The sequence below is a fragment of the Fragaria vesca genome, linkage group LG2 (genome assembly GCF_000184155.1).
Source record: "Fragaria vesca subsp. vesca linkage group LG2, FraVesHawaii_1.0, whole genome shotgun sequence".
Lineage (NCBI taxonomy): Eukaryota > Viridiplantae > Streptophyta > Magnoliopsida > Rosales > Rosaceae > Fragaria > Fragaria vesca.
Genome location: NC_020492.1, coordinates 27,386,729 through 27,406,360, shown reverse-complemented (window position 1 = coordinate 27,406,360; position 19,632 = coordinate 27,386,729). Strand labels below are relative to the sequence as shown.

The 19,632-nt window shown below is 39.2% G+C and overlaps 3 protein-coding genes across 3 annotated transcripts; 2 read left to right on the top strand and 1 right to left on the bottom strand.

Moving 5' to 3' along the window:
- Positions 1–230: 230 nt before the first annotated feature.
- Positions 231–1,983, top strand: LOC101292371 (putative low molecular weight protein-tyrosine-phosphatase slr0328-like). Its single transcript, XM_004291581.1, has 5 exons — positions 231–578; positions 659–794; positions 887–954; positions 1,026–1,112; positions 1,779–1,983. The coding sequence occupies exons 1-5, from the start codon at positions 393–395 to the stop codon at positions 1,857–1,859; spliced, it is 558 nt and encodes a 185-aa protein (XP_004291629.1). The 5' UTR covers positions 231–392; the 3' UTR covers positions 1,860–1,983.
- Positions 1,984–5,580: 3,597 nt separating this feature from the next.
- LOC101311077 (probable protein phosphatase 2C 75-like) lies at positions 5,581–6,685 on the top strand. The gene is made up of 4 exons (XM_004293039.1): positions 5,581–5,625; positions 5,713–5,898; positions 6,054–6,443; positions 6,659–6,685. Exons 1-4 carry the CDS (start codon positions 5,581–5,583, stop codon positions 6,683–6,685), a joined length of 648 nt encoding a protein of 215 aa, XP_004293087.1.
- Positions 6,686–13,626: 6,941 nt separating this feature from the next.
- LOC101292085 lies at positions 13,627–19,390 on the bottom strand. The gene is made up of 7 exons (XM_004291580.1): positions 19,185–19,390; positions 18,160–18,851; positions 16,863–17,028; positions 16,488–16,699; positions 15,316–15,809; positions 15,187–15,235; positions 13,627–14,333 (listed from the first exon to the last, which is right to left on the bottom strand). Exons 2-7 carry the CDS (start codon positions 18,844–18,846, stop codon positions 14,016–14,018), a joined length of 1,926 nt encoding a protein of 641 aa, XP_004291628.1. The 5' UTR covers positions 18,847–18,851; positions 19,185–19,390; the 3' UTR covers positions 13,627–14,015.
- Positions 19,391–19,632: the final 242 nt, after the last annotated feature.

Below are 19,632 nucleotides of genomic sequence, written 5' to 3'. Positions count from 1 at the left end.
TTTTTATGATATGATCACCTCTTTTATGAACAATTAGTGTTTCTCCATTATACACTAAAACCACCCGCGGCTAGCCGCGGGCACGGCACCTAGTCTCTTCCTAAAAAAGAGACAAATTCCCACCAATCTCCCCAACGTATAAAATTAGTCACACAACCAAAGCTCCATTGACATAACCCAACATCTCCACACTTCCTGGAGAAATGAAGGCATTGCACAGTGGAGTGCCAACCCACCTAACTTCACGACTTTGCCACTCTCTCCACTCCTCCTTAAAACCCCAATTTCATGTTCTTCTCCCACTCTTCCCATCTCTCCAAACCTCAACCTGCCATTCCACTTCTGTCAAATTAACCGCCTCTTTCTCACCTGGGTCTGCCAGCAAGGCCTCAATGGCAGCTTCTACTCCCTCAACAGAGACAGAGACAGAGACCAAACCTTTCTCTGTCCTGTTTGTGTGTTTGGGCAACATCTGCAGAAGCCCAGCTGCTGAAGGAGTCTTCACTGACTTGGTCAAGAAGAGGGGTTTGGATTCCAAGTTCAAGATTGACTCTGCTGGCACTATTGATTACCATGAGGTATGACTAAAACTCAACTACAACTGCTGTTTTAGTTTCTGATGTTGCTTATGTTTGACTCGATTATGCTGTTGAAAAAGGGAAATCAAGCTGACCCAAGAATGAGGGCGGCCTCTAAAAGGCGTGGGATTGAGATAACTTCTCTATCCAGGCCGATTAAGGCGGCTGATTTTCGAGATTTCGATGTTATTCTTGCAATGGACAAGCAAAACCGAGGTGGGTTTGGTTCAGTTCTCTTGAAAATTGATCTTCGTTTATGATTTTATGTTGAAATGTTGATTGAGTTGTGGTGTTGATATTGGCTACAGCTGATATTTTGGAGGCGTTTAATAGGTGGAAATTTAGAGAACCACTACCTGAGGATGCTTATAAAAAGGTTTGTAGCAAGTGATTTGTGCATGGATTGGTATGGTTTTGATTGTTCTTATATGGTTATTGATGGTGCAGGTCAAGTTAATGTGTTCTTATTGTAAGAAACATGATGAAACTGAAGTGCCGGATCCTTATTATGGTGGAGCTCAAGGTTTCGAGAAGGTATATATCAGTTTCTTAATCATTGATGTTAAAACTTTTCTTCTTGTGTGTGTACAAATGTGAGGAAATCAAAGGCCATGCATAATGTGGCACACTCATTATGATGCTGTTGTTTACTGTAATATGCTCGCAAGGCTTAGTAGAAATTTAAGGATGAAAATGTTACACTAGAATGGTTTGTGTATTCCCATTGGCATTCAAAAAGTTCAAGCTTTTGTTAAGCAGGTTGCACAAATGAAAAGTATTTTGGGTATATTTTTTGTTTTGTTGGAGTTGTTTCTTAAGATAACATTTGGTCCAAAAAAAGTTTCATAGATTCATGTTCACTCCCTACAGAAAAATCCATTTGTTTGACCTTTTTGTGTCATTTTATCTGGATGACTACATATTATTTTCCACTTCCAGTTTCTGTTTACTTTTACTGTCTGCTCTGAGTTGCAATGATCTGTTGTCTTATCTCTGTTAAAACCAGAGATAGACAAAGTTTAAGGAGGCTGTCTGGACATTTTGTTCTTTTGGTTAGGACGTTGCCTTTGTCAGCTAGCCATCCCAAAATTTCCACCTTCAACCAGTTTAATGGACCTATCAATACATAGGGGTATCGAATGTTATAAGTTCTAGTTCTCAGGGAGGTTAAACTAATGAAGCAACATTATCATGATGCAGGTTTTAGATTTACTTGAAGATGCATGTGAGTCATTGTTGGACAGTGTATTGGCCGAGAACAAGCATATTTTGGATTCCTAATAATACCTTCTCAGGATTTGATAACTGAAATGTCCATTGGTGCATAATGCTTGTTACTATTGATGTAACACAGCTAGCTTCTTGTTGGCAATGTGAGGTAGTATTTTGTTCTGTATTTGATCAACCTTCTCATTTGTAAGTGATAGTAGTTTCAGTCTCGACTTCCTATAGGACTGCTTCATAAGTTTATTGCAAAAGATCTCTTATACAAATCATTACTCGGTTAACTGCCTATATGGACTCTCTCCTTGATATCTCGCACGAATCTACTGACTAGTTTGGTGTAATTTCATTAGTCGATATGGGATTAGGACAGTTTTAGGATCGATTTATTGTGAAATAAGTGTTAGATATCTACATTCTGAAAATGTCTGTTCACGAATTAGAGGTGAACATGTATCGTTTTTGTATTGATCACTAAGATATTAGAACTCATACAGACTTACCTAATAACAAAATTCTCAAATTGCAAATGGTGATTAAACAACACTTTTAAGTTGTATTTTTTTTTTTTGAGAAGGATGAAAAAAAATCATTAATATGCTCAAACATTAGTAAAATTGATTTCGATAGCCTCCTGAATAGAAGAACGAGTATCTCATAATTGACCAAAATTATGAGATACTCTCTGAGCTATTAGGTGTTACCTGGTTAGCTGTTCTTTGGACATGAACAAATGAAATATCATAAGCCAGTCTCATACTAGCTTTGGGGTCTTCCACCCAATTGAAATCCCAACTCAGACCAATCGATAGCGCTGGACTCAATAGCTAGAACCAACTCCAAGCAATCAGTCTCGGCCTGTAGCTGATCAAGCTGCTTGGCGCTAGTTAGCTGGGATCCCATGATAACATGCAATAAGTTTCCGCGTGTTTTGCAGAAACATGGTTGTATAAACCCAGCCACAAACATACCTTCTTGATCACGAAATGTACCATCCATTCCAGCTCGGCCTCTGCTCTGATCAAACGCTGCATCTACATTTAGTTTAATCACTCCTTCTGCCGGTTTACACCACCTCATCGTACTTCTTCTTTCTCTGCCTGGCAATTTAGCTTGATTTGCTTTAATCTCCTCCCACCAGCCAACAGCTAAAAGTAACAATCTGCACTGGGTTCTGACTTCTAAGAGATACTTCCCACACCATATATTCCAATTCTTCCATATAGCCGTTAAATTAGTAATATGGAGAACGAACTCTTGGAAAGCTTAGTTGCCTTCTCGGCCAATCAATCACACATATTGTCTTCCAACGTAGCAATTGGAGCAGGCAATAGGCGCCATGTAAAGTATTACTATATGTACTAAGATATTATCACTATTATCTTGGCCTCATGTAATTATCATCTTCAAAACTGAAGTAATTGATACGAATGTACGATCGATATATTGCCAAATAGACGATCACAGTATATAGATACATACAAATTAATATCATCAAGGACAAGGAGTACTATGCTATCTCGTTCAACCTCCATAGTGTGAGTCTGTGACTATTTTCTTGATTTCTTGTCTAAACAATGAGAAACGCAGCCATCGTTTCTGTCATGGCCTTGCCCTTTGTCTGATATTGTCGATATTGTCACAATAATTTTGGCCTCATGCAATAGGCCAATAGTCATTTTCAAACCATCATTTTGGCATTCATGTAATTGTCATTTCCAAAGTAACTGAGTAAGGGTGATACATACTGTTGGCGTGAGTCATATCCCCTAATATTAGGGATTGTGAATATTTTGCTGTTATTAGGAATATTTTGTATTATTTCCTTGTAATTAGTTTCCTATTAGGTATTGGTATGTCTTCTCTTGTATAAATATTCCATTCCTGGAGAACATGAATATACAGAAAATCAGTTTCTCAAATCTTCTGGTTCCTTTTGACTTGGTATTAGAGCCGATCAAGATCCATTCAGACTCGATTGGTTTTGTTTTGTTCCGCTGTGAATTGAAGTTCCTTTTATTTTTTTTTCAATTGTTGAAGTTAGGGGTGGGCATGAAAAATCTAAATCCCGGTCCCGTCCCAATCCCGTCCCGAAATTTGACAGGATGGGACAAGATCTAATTCTATAAACACAAGGCCCGTCTCGTCCCATCCCGTAGAGAAATAACGGGACGAGACACGAGACTGAAAAGTTAAGGCCTATCAGGCCCGTCCCGTCTCGTGTAAAAATATAAACTAATCTGAGCCATTGGTTTTTTAGATGTTTTGATCTCAACGTAACATTTTTGAACCTTAATACTAACTCATCTCACTAATGATTGTAGTCTTTCACTCTTTCTGTCTTTCAGTTTCATTGCAAGAAGTAAGAACCCTAAACTTCTAAAAGGGAAATCGCTCTCAACCCTTCTCAATCCAGCCAAACCTCAATTGATAATTTATTCATTTATCAATAATATAATAACCTCTCTTAAGTAATAACTTTCCATGGTCCCAACATTATTCATTTATAAAGGTTTTACTGTAGTTTGATTTCTTTTGTATGTGCTTGCCGATTATGGTTTTTGTGCCATTAGTAAATTTGGAGTGTTTTTTTTTTTATAGAAGGACGATAGTATTAAACAAACAAGAACTAGGAATTACACAATGTGACCAAAGAAGCCATGAATGCCTTCAGGAAGAGGTCCAAACCATTGACCTGAAAAGCCTGAACTAATAGCTAGTTTCGCTACCTTATAAGCCAAGTTATTCGACTCTCTAAACACATGAACAAAATGAGAACACTGTAACATTGCTAAACAAGTTTTAATGTCCTCCACAACCTCACCAAAGGCAGAATCATCAACCTCCACCTCCTTCGTTGCTCGTACCAACTGCAAGCAATCTGACTCCAATAAAATAGGCGCCAACTTGAACTCGATGGCCAACTCGCATGCTGCCCGGCCTCCCAGCTACTGCTTCCATAATCGCCGGCGAAGCAATATGATTAATTCTGTAACAAACTCCCCCCACAATGGTAGCTGAAGAATCACGCACTACAACTTCCAATCCCACCACTCCGAGAGCCAACATCATATGCTGCATCTAAGTTGGCCTTTAACCAACCAATGGGAGGAGGAGACCAAGGTCTAGGACTTCGACGAACCGGATTCTTCTTCTTCTCAACCGATTCCATCAAAACTTTAAACTTTCTGATATGAAAAACCAGTTGGAAGGAGGATTGTACCTTGTCATTCCACAACCTCTGATTTCTTTCTTTCCATATCGACCACAACACCACCAGCAAAAGATAGAAGTTTTCTTTAGATAACTTGTCAACACAAATAAATTTAGATCACTCTTCTCCACCCATCTCCTGTGAACCATAAAAAATAAAAGTAAATAAAAAAAAAAATAGAGACTCTCCCTATTTAGGTCGGCATAGCTGTCGAGTAAAGATGGAGTGAGTAAAAAAAACAAAGCAAGAAAACGTTTCAATGAAACAGAAACCCAGGGCAACAAACTTATGATGAAATGACAAAAAGGAAACACCTACAAAACGTGAAGATGCAGTTGCATGCATCGATCGGTTACACTTACACACCCAAAGCAAGAAGCTAGCTCTCTGCCTCCCTCCCACGTAGTCGATTCATGGCTCATGCATACCTTTCTCTCGTTCCACGGGTCACCAAACAACTCATCCCTCTACCACCTGCTACTGTTTCTCTTATATTTACTCCTCCATCTCTCTTCCTTGCTACCAACCCCAGATGGAGTACTGGGACGCAGATACGCCGGAGCAATGCCGAGAGCGCCGCCATCGCAGAATCCAAATGAGGCGCTCCAAGTTGTGCTTTTGCGGCCAGAAATTCCACCGCCAGCTCAGTTCATACCGGACTAATTACACTATGACTACTCATGAAATGCCACACAGAATGAGGAGGATGATCAGCACCGGAATCCGATGCCTGATTTCGGGAAGTTTTCGCTTATAAGGAGGCGTTCGGAGAGCATTACTGATGATACATTATTTGTGAAGGAGGACTTCTGCCGGCTTGAACTTCTAGGTGAAGAGCCTATGCATTTCTTTGCCGTCTTTGACGCTAATGGAGACTCTCATGTAAGATCACTTCTTGCCACTCATCCTCTTTTTCTCTGTGATTGAAGTCTCGCTCATGTTTGAATCTCATCTCAATTTTGTTTGGTGATTAAAAAATTAAGAATGAATTGTATGAAGGGTTTGTTAATTATGATTCATGGATTAATGTTGTTCAGGTGTCTATGCTGTGCAAACAATTGATGCACCAATTCGTGGTGGAGGAACTGCGGCGCTTGTGCACCACTCCAGGGCTTGGTGACAACTTGAGCTTGGAGTTGGAAATGGGGAGCGAGCAGCAGCAGGAAGGAGAGGAGACCAAGTGGCATGATCTGGTGCGAGCAGCCCTAGAGAGGAGCTTTCAGAGGATGAACCGCCTCAGGCAACACACTTGCACGTGTGAGAACATCACTGATGGTTGCAGGTGTGGATTTATGATCCTCACGCCGCCGGTTGCGGCTGTAGTGGCAATCTTAACTGCTCGGAATGTTGTCATTGCCAACTCCGGTACCTCACGCGCCGTCCTTGGCCGCGCCGGTAGTTCTTTACCAGTCTTGGATAATTCCAAGGTAATGCAGGCGTACATATATATATATATTTTCTAAAACAGTTTACTACTCTCTTGGTGAAATTTTCATTGCATCACATACCCCAAAACAAAGTATGGTACGTAGCTCCCCTTTTCTTTAAGGGGTGATCATCATAATTCTAGGTCATTAAAGTAGAAAATAAAAATTTAATATGATTTGGTATGCTTTAATGTAATATATTCTTTTCCGAATAGGAGATTTATATAGAGATACAATCATAATGCTACTAGGAAAATATTTCCTACATTTACACCTAGACATACAAGGAAAGTAAATATATACAAAATATTCTACACTCCCCCTTAAGTTGGTGCATAGATATCGATCATGTCCAACTTGTCAACCGAGTTGTCAAACACTTTACTTGACACTCCTTTTGTGAGAACATCTGCTAATTGATCTTCCGTATATATGAAAGGAAAACGAATGATTTTCCTGTCTAAGTTTTCCTTAATGAAATGCCGATCTACCTCTACATGCTTCGTCCAATCATGCTGAACAGGATTATGAGCAATTTCAATAGCAGGCGTGCTATCACAATGCAAGTCCATGGGTTTTTTGAGTTTGAAACCCAATTCTTTCAATACATTACGAATCCATAGCATCTCACAAACTCTATGTGCCATACCTCGAAACTCTGCTTCAGCACTTGATCTTGCAACGACTTTTTGTTTCTTACTACGCCAAGTTATAAGGTTTCCTCTAACAAATGTAAAATACCCAGATGTAGGCAGTCTGTTAGTCTTATCACCAGCCCAATCAGCATCTGTGTAACTTACAACTTCCAATTCACCCTTCTTTTCAAACAACAATCCTTTTCCAGGTGCCATCTTAAGATACTTCATAATACGATACACTGCATAAATTGACTAACCACACTCACAACATAAGCAAAATCAGGTCTAGTATGAGAAAGTTAAATAAGTCTCCCTACTAGACGTTGGTACCTTCTTTTATCAATTGGAACTTGATTCGGATAGATGGCAAGGTTGTGATTCATCTCGATCGGTGTCTCAACAGGCTTGCAGTCAAGCATTCCGGTCTCAGCTAACAAGTCAAGTACATACTTTCGTTAGGATAAAGAAATCCCCTTCTTTAACCTTGCAACTTCAATTCCAAGAAAATACTTCAACTGTCCAAGGTCCTTCATCTCAAACTCCTTTGAAAGGTACTTTTGTAGAGCCTCCATCTCCTTTGGGTCATCTCCTGTAACAATCATATCATCAACATACACAATCAGAGCGGTAATCTTACCCTGATTACGTTTGATGAACAAAATGTGATATAAGTAGCTTTATCTATAACCAAATGTCTTCATTGATTTGGAGAATCTTCCAAACCAAGCTTTAGGAGACTACTTCAAACCATACAAAGACTTCTTCAACTTATAAACCTTTCCGACATCGCAAGGTCTACATTTGACTCCTGGGGGCATGTCCATATACACCTCTTCTTCCAAGTTTCCATTGAGGAAAGCATTCTTCACATCAAACTGTCGTAGAGGCCAATCTTTAGTTGCCGCAAGTGAAATCAAGATTCGAATAGTGTTGATCTTTGCTAAAGGCGCAAACGTTTCTTCATAATCAATCCCATAGCGTTGAGTGTATCCTTTGGCAACTAATCTGGCTTTATACCTGTCAATGCTCCCATCCGCTTTGAGTTTAACCGTAAATACCCAATGGCATCCAACGGTCTTCTTTCCAATAGGTTTATGAATAAGATCCCAGGTCGAGTTCTTTTGCAAGGCTTCTAGTTCTTCATTCATCGCTTGAGACCACTTCGGATCCGCCATTGCATCTTGTACAGTACTAGGAATAGAAATACTAGATAATTGATTAATGACAAGAGCCTGTGACCCAGCCAACCTATAGTTAGACATGTAATTAGCTATAGGATATTTAGCTTTGGCTTTGATGTTTGGTTCGTATTGTTTCTTTGGAATACCCTTGGTAATCCTCTGTGATTTCCTAGTTACAATATCATCTACCCTAGATAATTGGTTTGAATTTAAAGGTACCTGAGGAGGGACATTCGCGGTGGATTCTTCGATTGATGGTGTGGAGAAGGGAAATGACTGAGAAGGATCTGAAATTACTAGGATAACGTACATCGGAAGGTCTATTAGTTAATTTAGTGATTATCTGCTCACCAACAATTTCCGCGTCGCCAAGCGTGTCAGCCACTATTTGCTCGACACGTGGTGAGTTCTGTGTGTCTGTCAGCTCTGATTGCGCGACGCGTGTCCTTGTGTCTCAATTCTGACGAGCACATGGTCCTCCACACATACGGCTCGGCTCGGAAGCTTGTCGGCTCGGCTTGGCGTCTCAACAGCGCCTGAGTCATCTTCTGTCGCTAAAGCGCCAGGGACTGCTCCTGGACCCACGCCTATGCCTAATTCTGACAAGTAAGGAACCACGTCTGGGTTTCTGCTTCTTCTTTCTGGTTCCATTATGCCGGTACTATTTTCAATTCCAAATCTTGATTCCAATGCTTCTAATTCTTCAAATTCTTCAAATGCAAACAAATTCTAAGAATTCCCTTAACGACTTCTCTCCCCCTGAAGGGAAGGCTCAGAAGCTCCCCCTGAATAATAAGGCTCGGATTCGCGAAAAGAAACTTCAAGGGATACGTGGACGGTGTCGTTGAGAGGATCATAACATATGTAACCCTTTTGGAAATCGGCATACCCAATAAAGATACATCATCTTGCACGAGGATCATGTTTGCTTTGTTGAGGTTTGGGAATGTGAACATACACGACACATCCAAATACATGAGGCTCTAGGTTAGGCTTTGACGGAACTGGAAGTAGATTATGAAGTTGCTGCAGGGGGTTTTGAAATTCAATTACCCGAGAAGGAGTATGATTAATGACATGGGCAGCAGACTTCACAACTCCTCCCCAATATTCAAGAGGTACATTCATGCCGAATAAAGAGGCACAAACAACTTAAAGCAATTGTCGATTTTTCTGTTCGGCCAATCCATTTTACTGAGGAGTATAATAATTTGAAGTCTGATGTCGAATTCCATGAAATTGCATAAACTCCTGCATAGGGCCATTAACATACTCTCCACCATTGTCAGACTGAAAAACTCGAATAGCCTGTTGATACTGTGTGGACACTATCTTGTGAAATTCTTTGAACCGAGAACAAATATCGCTCTTGTTCATCAGTAGAGACACCCAAGTCAGACGAGTACAATCATAATACCGAGCGCCACATAAAGAAGGAATATTTGCAGGGCCCCAAACATCAGAATGAATCTTCATAAATGGAATAGGGCTTCTATTCAGGCTTGGTGAATATGAAATATGGTGGCTCTTGGCCAGTTCACATGTGTCACAATGAAAATCTGAATAGTCGACAGCCGAAAATAATTACGGTTACAGCTTCTTAAGATAACCGAAGTTTAGATGACCCAACCTGCGATGCCAAAGCCACACATCTTTCTTAGCACTCTCAGCTCTATTGACCTGATTAGCTTGACCCAAAGACTGCATATGTTTCTCTCTTGTCTCTGTCAGATCTACGTAGTACAATTTCTTTTTTCTCACTCCATAACCCAAAATCCGCCACGTTAGAATGTCTTGAAATACACAAAAGGACGGATAAAAAGTGACAATACATGATAATTCTTGAATGATTTGGCCAACTGAGAGAAGATTGTATGATAATGAAGGGACGACTAATACAGAATCAAGGGTTAATGTATTTGATAGGACAATAGAGCCTTCTCCGATAACAGGAGTTGGAGTACTATCAGCGGTAGAAACAATATTTTGAGAGGAGGGTTTTAATTTTTTCAAGAGGCTAGGATCATTACACATGTGATCTGATGCTCCTGTATCAATAATCCAGGACTTGCCTATTCATAGATACCTTACCACTCATACCTGACTGTACAACATTGGAGGTATTAGATGGTTGGTCTTCCTCTGTAGTGGTTATGACAACTTTTGCTCGATTCTTCTGGGGTTTCAGGGTGAAATCCCACCAATCCGGGTACCCAATTGTTTCAAAGCAACGTCGCTTGTTATGACCTAATACTCCACATAGTGGACATTTTGAGTTTGCATATGAATTTGGTTTGCATGGAGACCGGCATGGTGCGGTGGTATGGTAGTTGATTTGGTGTGCCATTTTGGAGGTTTGGTTTTTGAGATTCAAGGATTTGGGGATTATGATTTTGATGTATGCAACGATTTGTTTGTGGTGTGATTCGGGATTCAGGTTTGGTTTTGGGATTTGGGAATTTGTGTGTGATTTGTGGGGTTTTGGTACGCAGCGATTTGTGGTGTTTTGGGTGTAAATTCAAAGGATCGAATCTGGCAAGCTCTAATGCTAAGTAGAAAATAATAATTCAATATGGTTTGGTATGCTTCAATGTAATATTCTTCTCCGAATAGGAGCTTTATATAGAGATACAATCATAATGCTACTAGGAAAATATTTCCTACATCTACACCTAAACATACAAGGAAAGTAAATATATACAAAATATTCTATAATTAAGCAATTTCTTTAAATAAATCTTCAGTAAGATCTTAGTTGTAGTGATCATAAGTTCATAACTCAATAGCATGAAGCATATAAGCTAATGAAATTATCGTCAGTGTGATCTTGTTCATGCGGATGGTAAGGTATGACAACTCCTCAATTAAACTTTCCTACTCCATTCTCCTTCCTTGTATATAAGAAGAAGAATTAAATTCAGTGTGCTACCCTGAACTTTAGGTCACTCATCAGGTGTGTACCTGTTCTTTTTTTTAATCACGTGTACCCCTATACTCTGAAAATCTATCAAACTCGGACAAAATTCAAAATTATACCCAAAAGTGATTTCATGATTTGACGTGGAAGAGACAACAATGACCCACTTGTCAGTTTTCACCCCAAAGAGGGTAAAGATGTCATTTTACCCATTTTACTGTTTTTTTATTGGAACTGATTTTTTTACTTTGCCATTTTTTTTCTTGTTTTCTTCTCCTCTCCTTCCTCTCTCTCCATCTCTCTCTGCAACTCTCATCTTCCCCAAATTTCATGAACTTGAGCTCTCAACTTGGAGAAAATCCACCATAGCTTTTCACCCAGAAAATCGGAGTGTAGTGCGGCGATGGAGAAAGGCGAAGCGAAGGAGAAGAGGAGGCCGATTTTCCGAGATATAAGGGGGTATTATTGCAAGTATTGCGGAATCTGTAGATCCAAGAAGACTGATTGCTTCTCATATCTTGGCTCAACACAAGCTTTGATTTTAAAGTTTTGATTTTTATGAATTGGGTATTTGATTTTGAAGGAGATAGGGTTCTGGGTTTAGAATGGATTTTGAAATTGAAATTTTGATGTGTAGGATGAGATGGAAAGGGATAAGGGTGATGAGGAAGTAGAGGTGAAGAAGTGTAATACATGTGAAGAATGTGGTGCTAGTTTCAACAAGCCTGCGTATCTGAAGCAGCATATGTGAAAGTTTGATTGTGTATATAGGTTTCATGCATCTATTCTTGTGTGAAAGTTTTTTGGAGGAAAAGTATCGAATTGGCAGTGAAATCAGGCATCTTGTGTCAGAATGTGATGATCCTGCTGATGATTGGTTTCGAAAGAGCTGAGATTTTTGAAAAGAAATTTGGGGAAGATGAGAGCTGCAGAGAGAGATCGAGAGAGAGGAAGGAGAAGAGAAGAAAATAGAAAAAAAAATGGTAAAGTAAAAAAATCAGTTCCAATAAAAAAAACAGTAAATGGGCAAAATGACATCTCTACCCTCTTTGGGGGGTTAAAAACTGACAAGTAGGTCATTGTTGTCTCTTCCACGTCAGATCATGACGTCACTTTTGGGTATAATTTTGAATTTTGTCCGAGTTTGATAGATTTTCAGAGTATAGGGGTACATGTGATTAAAAAAAAAAAACAGGGACACACATGATGAGTGACCTAAAGTTTAGGGTAATACACTGAAGTTAATCCTAAGAAGAATATAGCGGATTAGTGGTGACATTTGAATATCATGTATACGTACCCCATTTGCCTTTTCTACTCAAGTAGATGCTAAACCTCCTTATATTTTGGTGGTGTGACTCTTGTTTTATTAACTTGTTGGTTGCAGCCTGAAAGACTAGATGAACAAGAAAGGCTTCGTGCAGTAGATGGTCGGGTTTTTCATCACAACGGCATGCGTGTTTATGGAATTCATAACATATCGCAGTCCCCAGGTGATTTATCTAGTCCGCGCGCAATAGCTAGTCCATTATCTCAAATTTTTGTTACACGAACAGTATGTTCAATCTCATAATTTCTCTCCTAACCTAGTATTCTCATTTGCAAACTTTATATATAGCATTCCCAAGTATAACATTCTCCAAGTTGTTCCACCGTATTGAATTCAACGGGGAAAGAGCCGCAGAGTATGTCTTACACACCATAAAAAGTCTCATCAGTTTTACTTTCACGATACCAAAATTAAAATTAACCTCATTTGCTGATTGAAGTGCTATAATTCTGCAATAGTCCGGAGATAAAATGTAACTGTTCTTATAAATCACTCATGCCACCCTTTATGTTCATGCGTGATTGCACAATGCACATATCACAGTTTTTCTCAAAAAAAAAATATGCACATATCACAGTTTGACGTGTGACTAGTCTATCACTCTATCCCGATCAGTACGTACTTCTTTGTGATGCTGAATTTGATTGCAGCGCAAACAGGGGATCACCACCTTGTGAATACTTCTTTCACAGAAAGAGAGGGAAATGAAGATGAGTGCTTGATTCTAGCCAATCATGGTATTTGGGATGCTATATCAGATGACATGGCTTGCAGGGTAGCTACAACATGCCTCACACTTGAAGATGGGGAACCTGCTAGAGCTCCGGGTAACAATGGTCCTCTTTATGATCCAGACACGTGTGACGATGAGACGAACAGGTTTTTCTCTTCCAAAACCAGCAGTGCAGCTGCAATACTCTGCCGCCTCGCTTTGGGCCGTGGAAGTCGAGGTGACGCAAGTGCCATAGTTGTCGATTTAGTCGCTAGGCCCTAATGAAGGCAAAAAAAAAAACGCTATAGCTACTTTCTCAAGTGCAATGCACTACTGTTCCATGAAAATAAGTTTGCCTTGTAGATTAGTGTGTCTGTGAAGAACTAAAAATAGGCTATCTATCATGCGTGAAATCAGAATACAATTATATCTTATAAAATCAAGGCTTTTCGTCATAAAAATAAGAAGAGAAAAAAAAAATTATAAAATGGGACCCAAATATAAATCAAATAATTACAGAAGTCCTAGTTCAGGTATTTTAAATATAGCCGCCTCGGTCACTTATAGAATTGTCGGAACACTGATTCTCTGTACTGCATTATGACAACAACAACAAAAAAGCGCAAGCGCAATATATACAATCCACTTCACAAAGGGTCCATTTTCCCTCATGCAGCCACTGAGAGCTTCTACTTTACCTGTTGCAGTTGAACTACTTTATAATTGTCCCATGCTTCAATTCTCAATGGCTCCGTAGTCAATTAATTAGTGTTCGAGTATTTCTTTCTTTACCTTCATACTAGTATCTGTTTCTTCCAACTACGTTTCCTTCTCGGGTTAGAACTTATCATGCAAGAAAATGCATTTACAAGCTCTGAATCTTCTTCATTCACAATGTTCTTTGCTGCACTTGGGTTATCGAGGAGGAGCTTTGCTACAAGGTACCCGGCAACCGACCAAGTTTGATACAGCTGTGCTTGTTTTCCAATAAATCTTGCTCGCTTGGTGTCATAATATTCCGGCCACTTATCTTGAGATATGCGTTTCTCAGCTAGCTTGATAGCTTTAGATGCAATTTCTGGTCTGTTAAGCTTTATACAAGCCACGGTGAGCTGAAACAAGCCCCATAATTGTGTTAGTGACACAAATAACCCAGTCACTGCTAGATGCTAGGGTAAATAAACATGAATAGAGACTAGCATGTTAGTGCATGTTGCTCACACCCTCTGTATGTCCTACCCATCATCAATATCTGACTTCCTACTCTGACATTATCACCCACCCAAAGTCAAGACACCCTCCTTCCAATCGTAGCATACTATTTTGCAGTCAAGTTATGTTTGTGCAAAGTGTCTTTCACTTGCAACAGAGCAATGTGACCTTGTTCCAATGAAAGCATGAGCCCCATATCACACAGAGGATAGGCTGGTTCATTTCAAGAGCGAAAGAAGGTGTTCGGGTGAAGTAACAAAAGATGAATATGTCAAGTGATTTTTTTCTTGGTAAATAAGTAACAGGTAATTTTTCTGAAACTGCATTTCACAATCTGGTTTAATCATATATCCAAGCCTCTCTTTTATCACTAGTCCTGGCCAATGTTAAGAATGAACAGCCTCTGCAACTCCCTAAAAGATAGTATGGTATAGCCATATAGTATAGTGACACATGGCTGAGTTAAAACCATGATGCTCTGAAGAGTACCACTGTTGATCTAACTCAAACTAAACACAGGGTGTCTGGAATCCTCACATTATCAATGAAAACAACCAAAAGAAGATCAATAATTATGAAGTTCCAAATGATGGTAAAAGTACCAAAAGAAAAACAGTTCAAGTTAATAAAGATAATAATTAGACAACTAAACTGGCATAAAGCAGGCATAATATGGAATTAAAAACCCATAGTGCAAATCAAGATCATGAGAAAGAAATTTTCTTCGCATTTTAATACAAATAGAATTCTAACCTGCCAAAGTAATGTTGGCCAAGAACCTCCATTATGGTAAGACCAGGGACTGCAACATAAAATTAAGTAAAAGATGAATATTTGAATCAGGGGAAAGAAAAGTCAAAAATAAAAGTAGAGGCACATTACGTGTTTTTGGGATCACTGCCTGTGATGATTTGCCATTCCCGGCCTTCTAGAGCAGGATAACATATTTTAAAGGGCATGTCTGCCACCAATTCCTCCCATTTTGCATCAACAAGATCCAATATAGCATGAGACTGCTCCAATGTTGCAAGACTACTTACAATAGACCACAAGTTTCCAAGAGAAAAGAAACGAAAGTCCATGTGAGCGGGCTGCAGGTTACCAATCAAATAGCCTCCTTTACTGGGCATAAAATCCACAAGCCACGATGGAATCTGATCGGGGTAGATATTGAACTTATTAACAGCATCATATGAGTATTCCTCTGTCTTGTATCGGTAAATTTCATTGAGCTTTCTCATGTCAATCCAGTAATATTCTCTGATATGAAAGGATAAAGCAACCAGACGATTTTTAAGCGCTTGCATGAGGTCAGCTGATGCATCCTCTGGAGCGAGCATTTCACGTGCTCCAAGTAATGCAGAATAGAACAGTGCCTACAAGTAAAAGCGTCAGTGTTCTCTTATAATGCCAAATGATATATAATTATATGTCATGTATGACAGCACACAGATGTGTATAAACCCCTCAGCTTCTTTGACAGTTTATGAATATCCATGCAGATGAGCCCAGCACAAAGCAAGGCATGCACTTCAAAAAAAAATAGGGAATTATAAAAAAGATGAGTGAAAAGGGAAGCACACCAACGACCATCAAAGTTGTAGGAGGGATGTATAACAAATAGGGCTTACTCTGAGGTAGCATTTGTTTTGGAGGAATGTTGGCTTTCAGAGTGGGTATAGTAACTGTTCTTTCAGTTCCCCACTTTGGTATGCACGCTTTGGGAATGGACCCATTTACGATTTGCCAATCCCAATATCTAGAATGCGTTTATACTAGTTATTATGCCTAAATTACCTCTCATTCATGTGCTGCAAATTGAAAATGCCCTTCTATCCTCAGTTTTCATTATTATTCCCAACTATTTCAGACATTCGAATGTGAAACAAAGACTGGCCAAACAATAATAATAAATAAATAAAATGCCACCTAACAGTATTCAGTGGAAATAAGCAAGAAAAGAGGAGTTGAAACATCACACTGCATAACCACTACAAGATGACAGAATCCATTTTAAAGGGGCTTGTGAAAAGTTATTAAAAGAAATAACTTGCCTGAATCTCCAAAGGATGACCATGAATTCCCATCCGTCGATCTATCATGCAAGAACCATCTGTGACCAGTAGTGTTGGAAACATATCAAAACCATCCGCAAGACACAGCTTTAAAATCATTTTTATCCCGGTTTGTACATCAACTCTCTCTTGCACTGAAAGATCTCCAGAACATTTTCCATAAGCTCGTAACAAGATAATCCACCATAACCCTAGACCACAAAGCACAAGTCTTAGTCATCAACTAATGAGATAAAACTGAAATTTTAATTATGAACAAGATCAGAATATAATCCACCACCACTCTAAAAGAGAGATGTCCTTATTGTTTTGGATAATTCTTTAAAAAAATTATTTTATATTTTATATCCCTACCAGAGTCAACTGGGGCAACACGACCTATAGCAGCTTCACCAAAGTCAGGATCTAACACATCTTCAGTTGCATAGTCATCACCTTCGAGCGGAACAGTGCGAACCTTAAAACTGGCAGGCATCAGTCCTTGACCAGGACTATAACAATCCATGGTTTTCTCCCAGCTCTGTAAACAGCAGTAAATATAAGAAACAAACTAAATCGTACAATGCAAATTCAGCATCTATAAGATAGCTCATGCTTTGAAGAGAACATCCAAAAAACAAAAGCATGTTATTTTTCTTCCCAAATATTTTCTAAAACTAAAGTATGGAAGACAATACTCCTGGACTGTAGACTTCAAAAACATTTAAAATGGGCAAAAACAATTAGTTGAGCAGAGAATCAATACTGTTATTAGTAGATTGATAGAAGAAGGTAGAGAAAACAATTAAAGACCTTAGGATATAAGTTCTTCAGTTTTTAATATAGATTAAACCTCAATTGGAATACACATGGACTGATGGACATATAACTATTCCGAATAGAATCTGTATGGAAGTTCATCACTTATCAGCTTTCCGACAACTGGTGATTGGAAAACCGAAAAGTGTTTGTGGCATAAGCAAGCAATACTAGAGGAACGCTGAGAACCTATGTAGCTTCAAGGGAGGGACGTTGCCAGTCAAGTTTTTAGCTCGGCTGAAAGGAGGAGTAGGAGGAGAGGCAGAAAGAGAGGCAGAATACTCCTAGTCAAGATCGCGAATGGCAGCCTACTAGTTGCAGGTGACAGAAACAATGCGTTATGCATCTGTGCTTAAAGAATGCCCCACTTGTAGGAACATGCTGTGAGTGTATGGATCCTATATTTTGTAGTCTGTCCCAAAATTGGTTACATACTGGTTTGATTTGACCTGTATAAAGAACTACAGAGTGGTCTACTAATCTTGGTTTATCATCACGAAGGGGTGCCAAAATTTTATATGCAATTTTATATTTTGTAGATTGTGGTGAATGCATCCTTGAATCACAAAATCCATTTACCTAAAATTATAGCTGAAGTACTTGCATGATCACTCACACTAAACTGAATCAACTAATAGAAATCTGTAGTAATGAAGAAGTCTTTCATACCATAATGGGTACTATAGTTGATTGAGGGTATATCCAACAATAAGAATATCTCTAAGGAAATGTGTGAGACAAGAGACATTTACGAGAACAGGGGGAGAAACTTGCTGCATGGGACCAAAATACAAATTCCAAAATCTGAACTAGAATCAAGCAGGTAAAGGTCAATAGGGATACTGAGATATACCTGCAACTGAAGGGTATGAAGAATGAAGTTCCGCACGATATCATACTCCCCCTTTAAAAGGAAGGCTATCCCAGAAGGAACAAAATCACGAATAAAGACCTGATCATAGTTCAGAGTACCGGGGGAGCTTGGGTCATTAGCAGCAATGGTTCCAATGGGATTATTACAATAATACACCATGGAGTTTCTAAGCAAAGCCCAACCTTCATCCTCAATCTTCTTTGAAGAATCTTCATTTATTGCAGCCGCAGCCGGCTTACCATTCGACCCAAAACCCCCATTTCCATGGTCCAGTGGTTGATCCACTTTGAATTCATTAACATCTGAAATGGGCATACCATTATGAGGAACTGATTTCACTTTATCTGATTCATCCACAAACAAAATCCTACGCTGATCTTCTGCAGTTCCTCCGCTCAAACTTTCTACCCGCTGGCAATTGTACCTCATAGATTCCAATCTATGAGAAGCACCACTTGTACCCTGAAAGGGACCAACCCCCCTGCGATCCTGTTGAACTCTCGAACATTTACCTACCTGAGCACGGACTGAACTCCTCTTCCGTGCAACATTTAAACCAGACTTAACAGAGATCACCCCATTCACATTGCTTAGAAATGGATCAAAACAGCCGAGGCGACCAATTCCCCCATATAGAAGTTGCCGAGCAGCTTCCACAGTAGCCATTGAGCCTAACATAGAAAACAAACTACTTCAAAAACCTGCATTTAATCTCTCCGATAACGAAAACCTAACTACTCGATAAAATCAATACCTCTTCTCTTAAACCTACACATGTACATGGTCCGAAACTCATGGACATGTTCAACAAATGCTAATTCAATCCGCTATACGAAAATTGAACTTCAATCATAATTTCACTATCTATATTGCACATATGACTAATTAATCATAAAGCTGAAACTTGATCATCTGATTTAGGTTCTTCGCAAGAAATTCAACAAATTCAAGAGCAAGAATCTAATTAACACATTCAAAAGCGAAAACAAATGGATGAATCTTACCTCACAAGTAGAAGGAACGTGGTCGGTGTTATGAAAGGTAGGATCACTCACACGCAAGGAACCATTGATTCTGTGATGAAGGAAATCACTTTTTCCAGGAAGAAAGGAACTTGTGCTTTTTGGATTAAATTTGTTTGTGAGGGAAAATGAATAGGGTTTTACCAGAGAGAAAGAGATTGAGTGCTTATTTTTTTTTCCTTTTTTTTTTCCGATCTGGTGAGTGGTGGCGATAATTAGTAGATATTTATTTCTTTTCTTCTTTCTAATCAAATTTCATTCCTGGAATCCTAGGGCTCTACGTGTCTTCTCGGCTGGGCTGATTAGCAGGCCCATTTTGGGTTTTAATAACTTGAGAAAATTTTTATATCATGTAGTCCAACGTTACAATTAGCGATTACAGTAGACGAGAGTCGATAATGGTTCAACCGTAACCTAACTTATTTTAGAA

What these genes read in the sequence shown, in the direction of transcription:
- LOC101292371 (XM_004291581.1), top strand. Translation starts at nt 393, where the DNA reads ATGGCAGCTTCTACTCCCTCAACAGAGACAGAGACAGAGACCAAACCT. An exon ending in CTGAGGATGCTTATAAAAAG is followed by an intron (nt 955 to 1,025) that starts GTTTGTAGCAAG and finishes TTGATGGTGCAG; the next exon opens with GTCAAGTTAATGTGTTCTTA. An exon ending in GAGCTCAAGGTTTCGAGAAG is followed by an intron (nt 1,113 to 1,778) that starts GTATATATCAGT and finishes ATCATGATGCAG; the next exon opens with GTTTTAGATTTACTTGAAGA.
- LOC101311077 (XM_004293039.1), top strand. Translation starts at nt 5,581, where the DNA reads ATGCCGAGAGCGCCGCCATCGCAGAATCCAAATGAGGCGCTCCAA. An exon ending in ATCCAAATGAGGCGCTCCAA is followed by an intron (nt 5,626 to 5,712) that starts GTTGTGCTTTTG and finishes AATGCCACACAG; the next exon opens with AATGAGGAGGATGATCAGCA. An exon ending in ACGCTAATGGAGACTCTCAT is followed by an intron (nt 5,899 to 6,053) that starts GTAAGATCACTT and finishes AATGTTGTTCAG; the next exon opens with GTGTCTATGCTGTGCAAACA.
- LOC101292085 (XM_004291580.1), bottom strand. Translation starts at nt 18,846, where the DNA reads ATGGCTACTGTGGAAGCTGCTCGGCAACTTCTATATGGGGGAATTGGT. An exon ending in TTCATACCCTTCAGTTGCAG is followed by an intron (nt 17,029 to 18,159) that starts GTATATCTCAGT and finishes TGCTGTTTACAG; the next exon opens with AGCTGGGAGAAAACCATGGA. An exon ending in GGCCAACATTACTTTGGCAG is followed by an intron (nt 14,334 to 15,186) that starts GTTAGAATTCTA and finishes GGCTTGTTTCAG; the next exon opens with CTCACCGTGGCTTGTATAAA.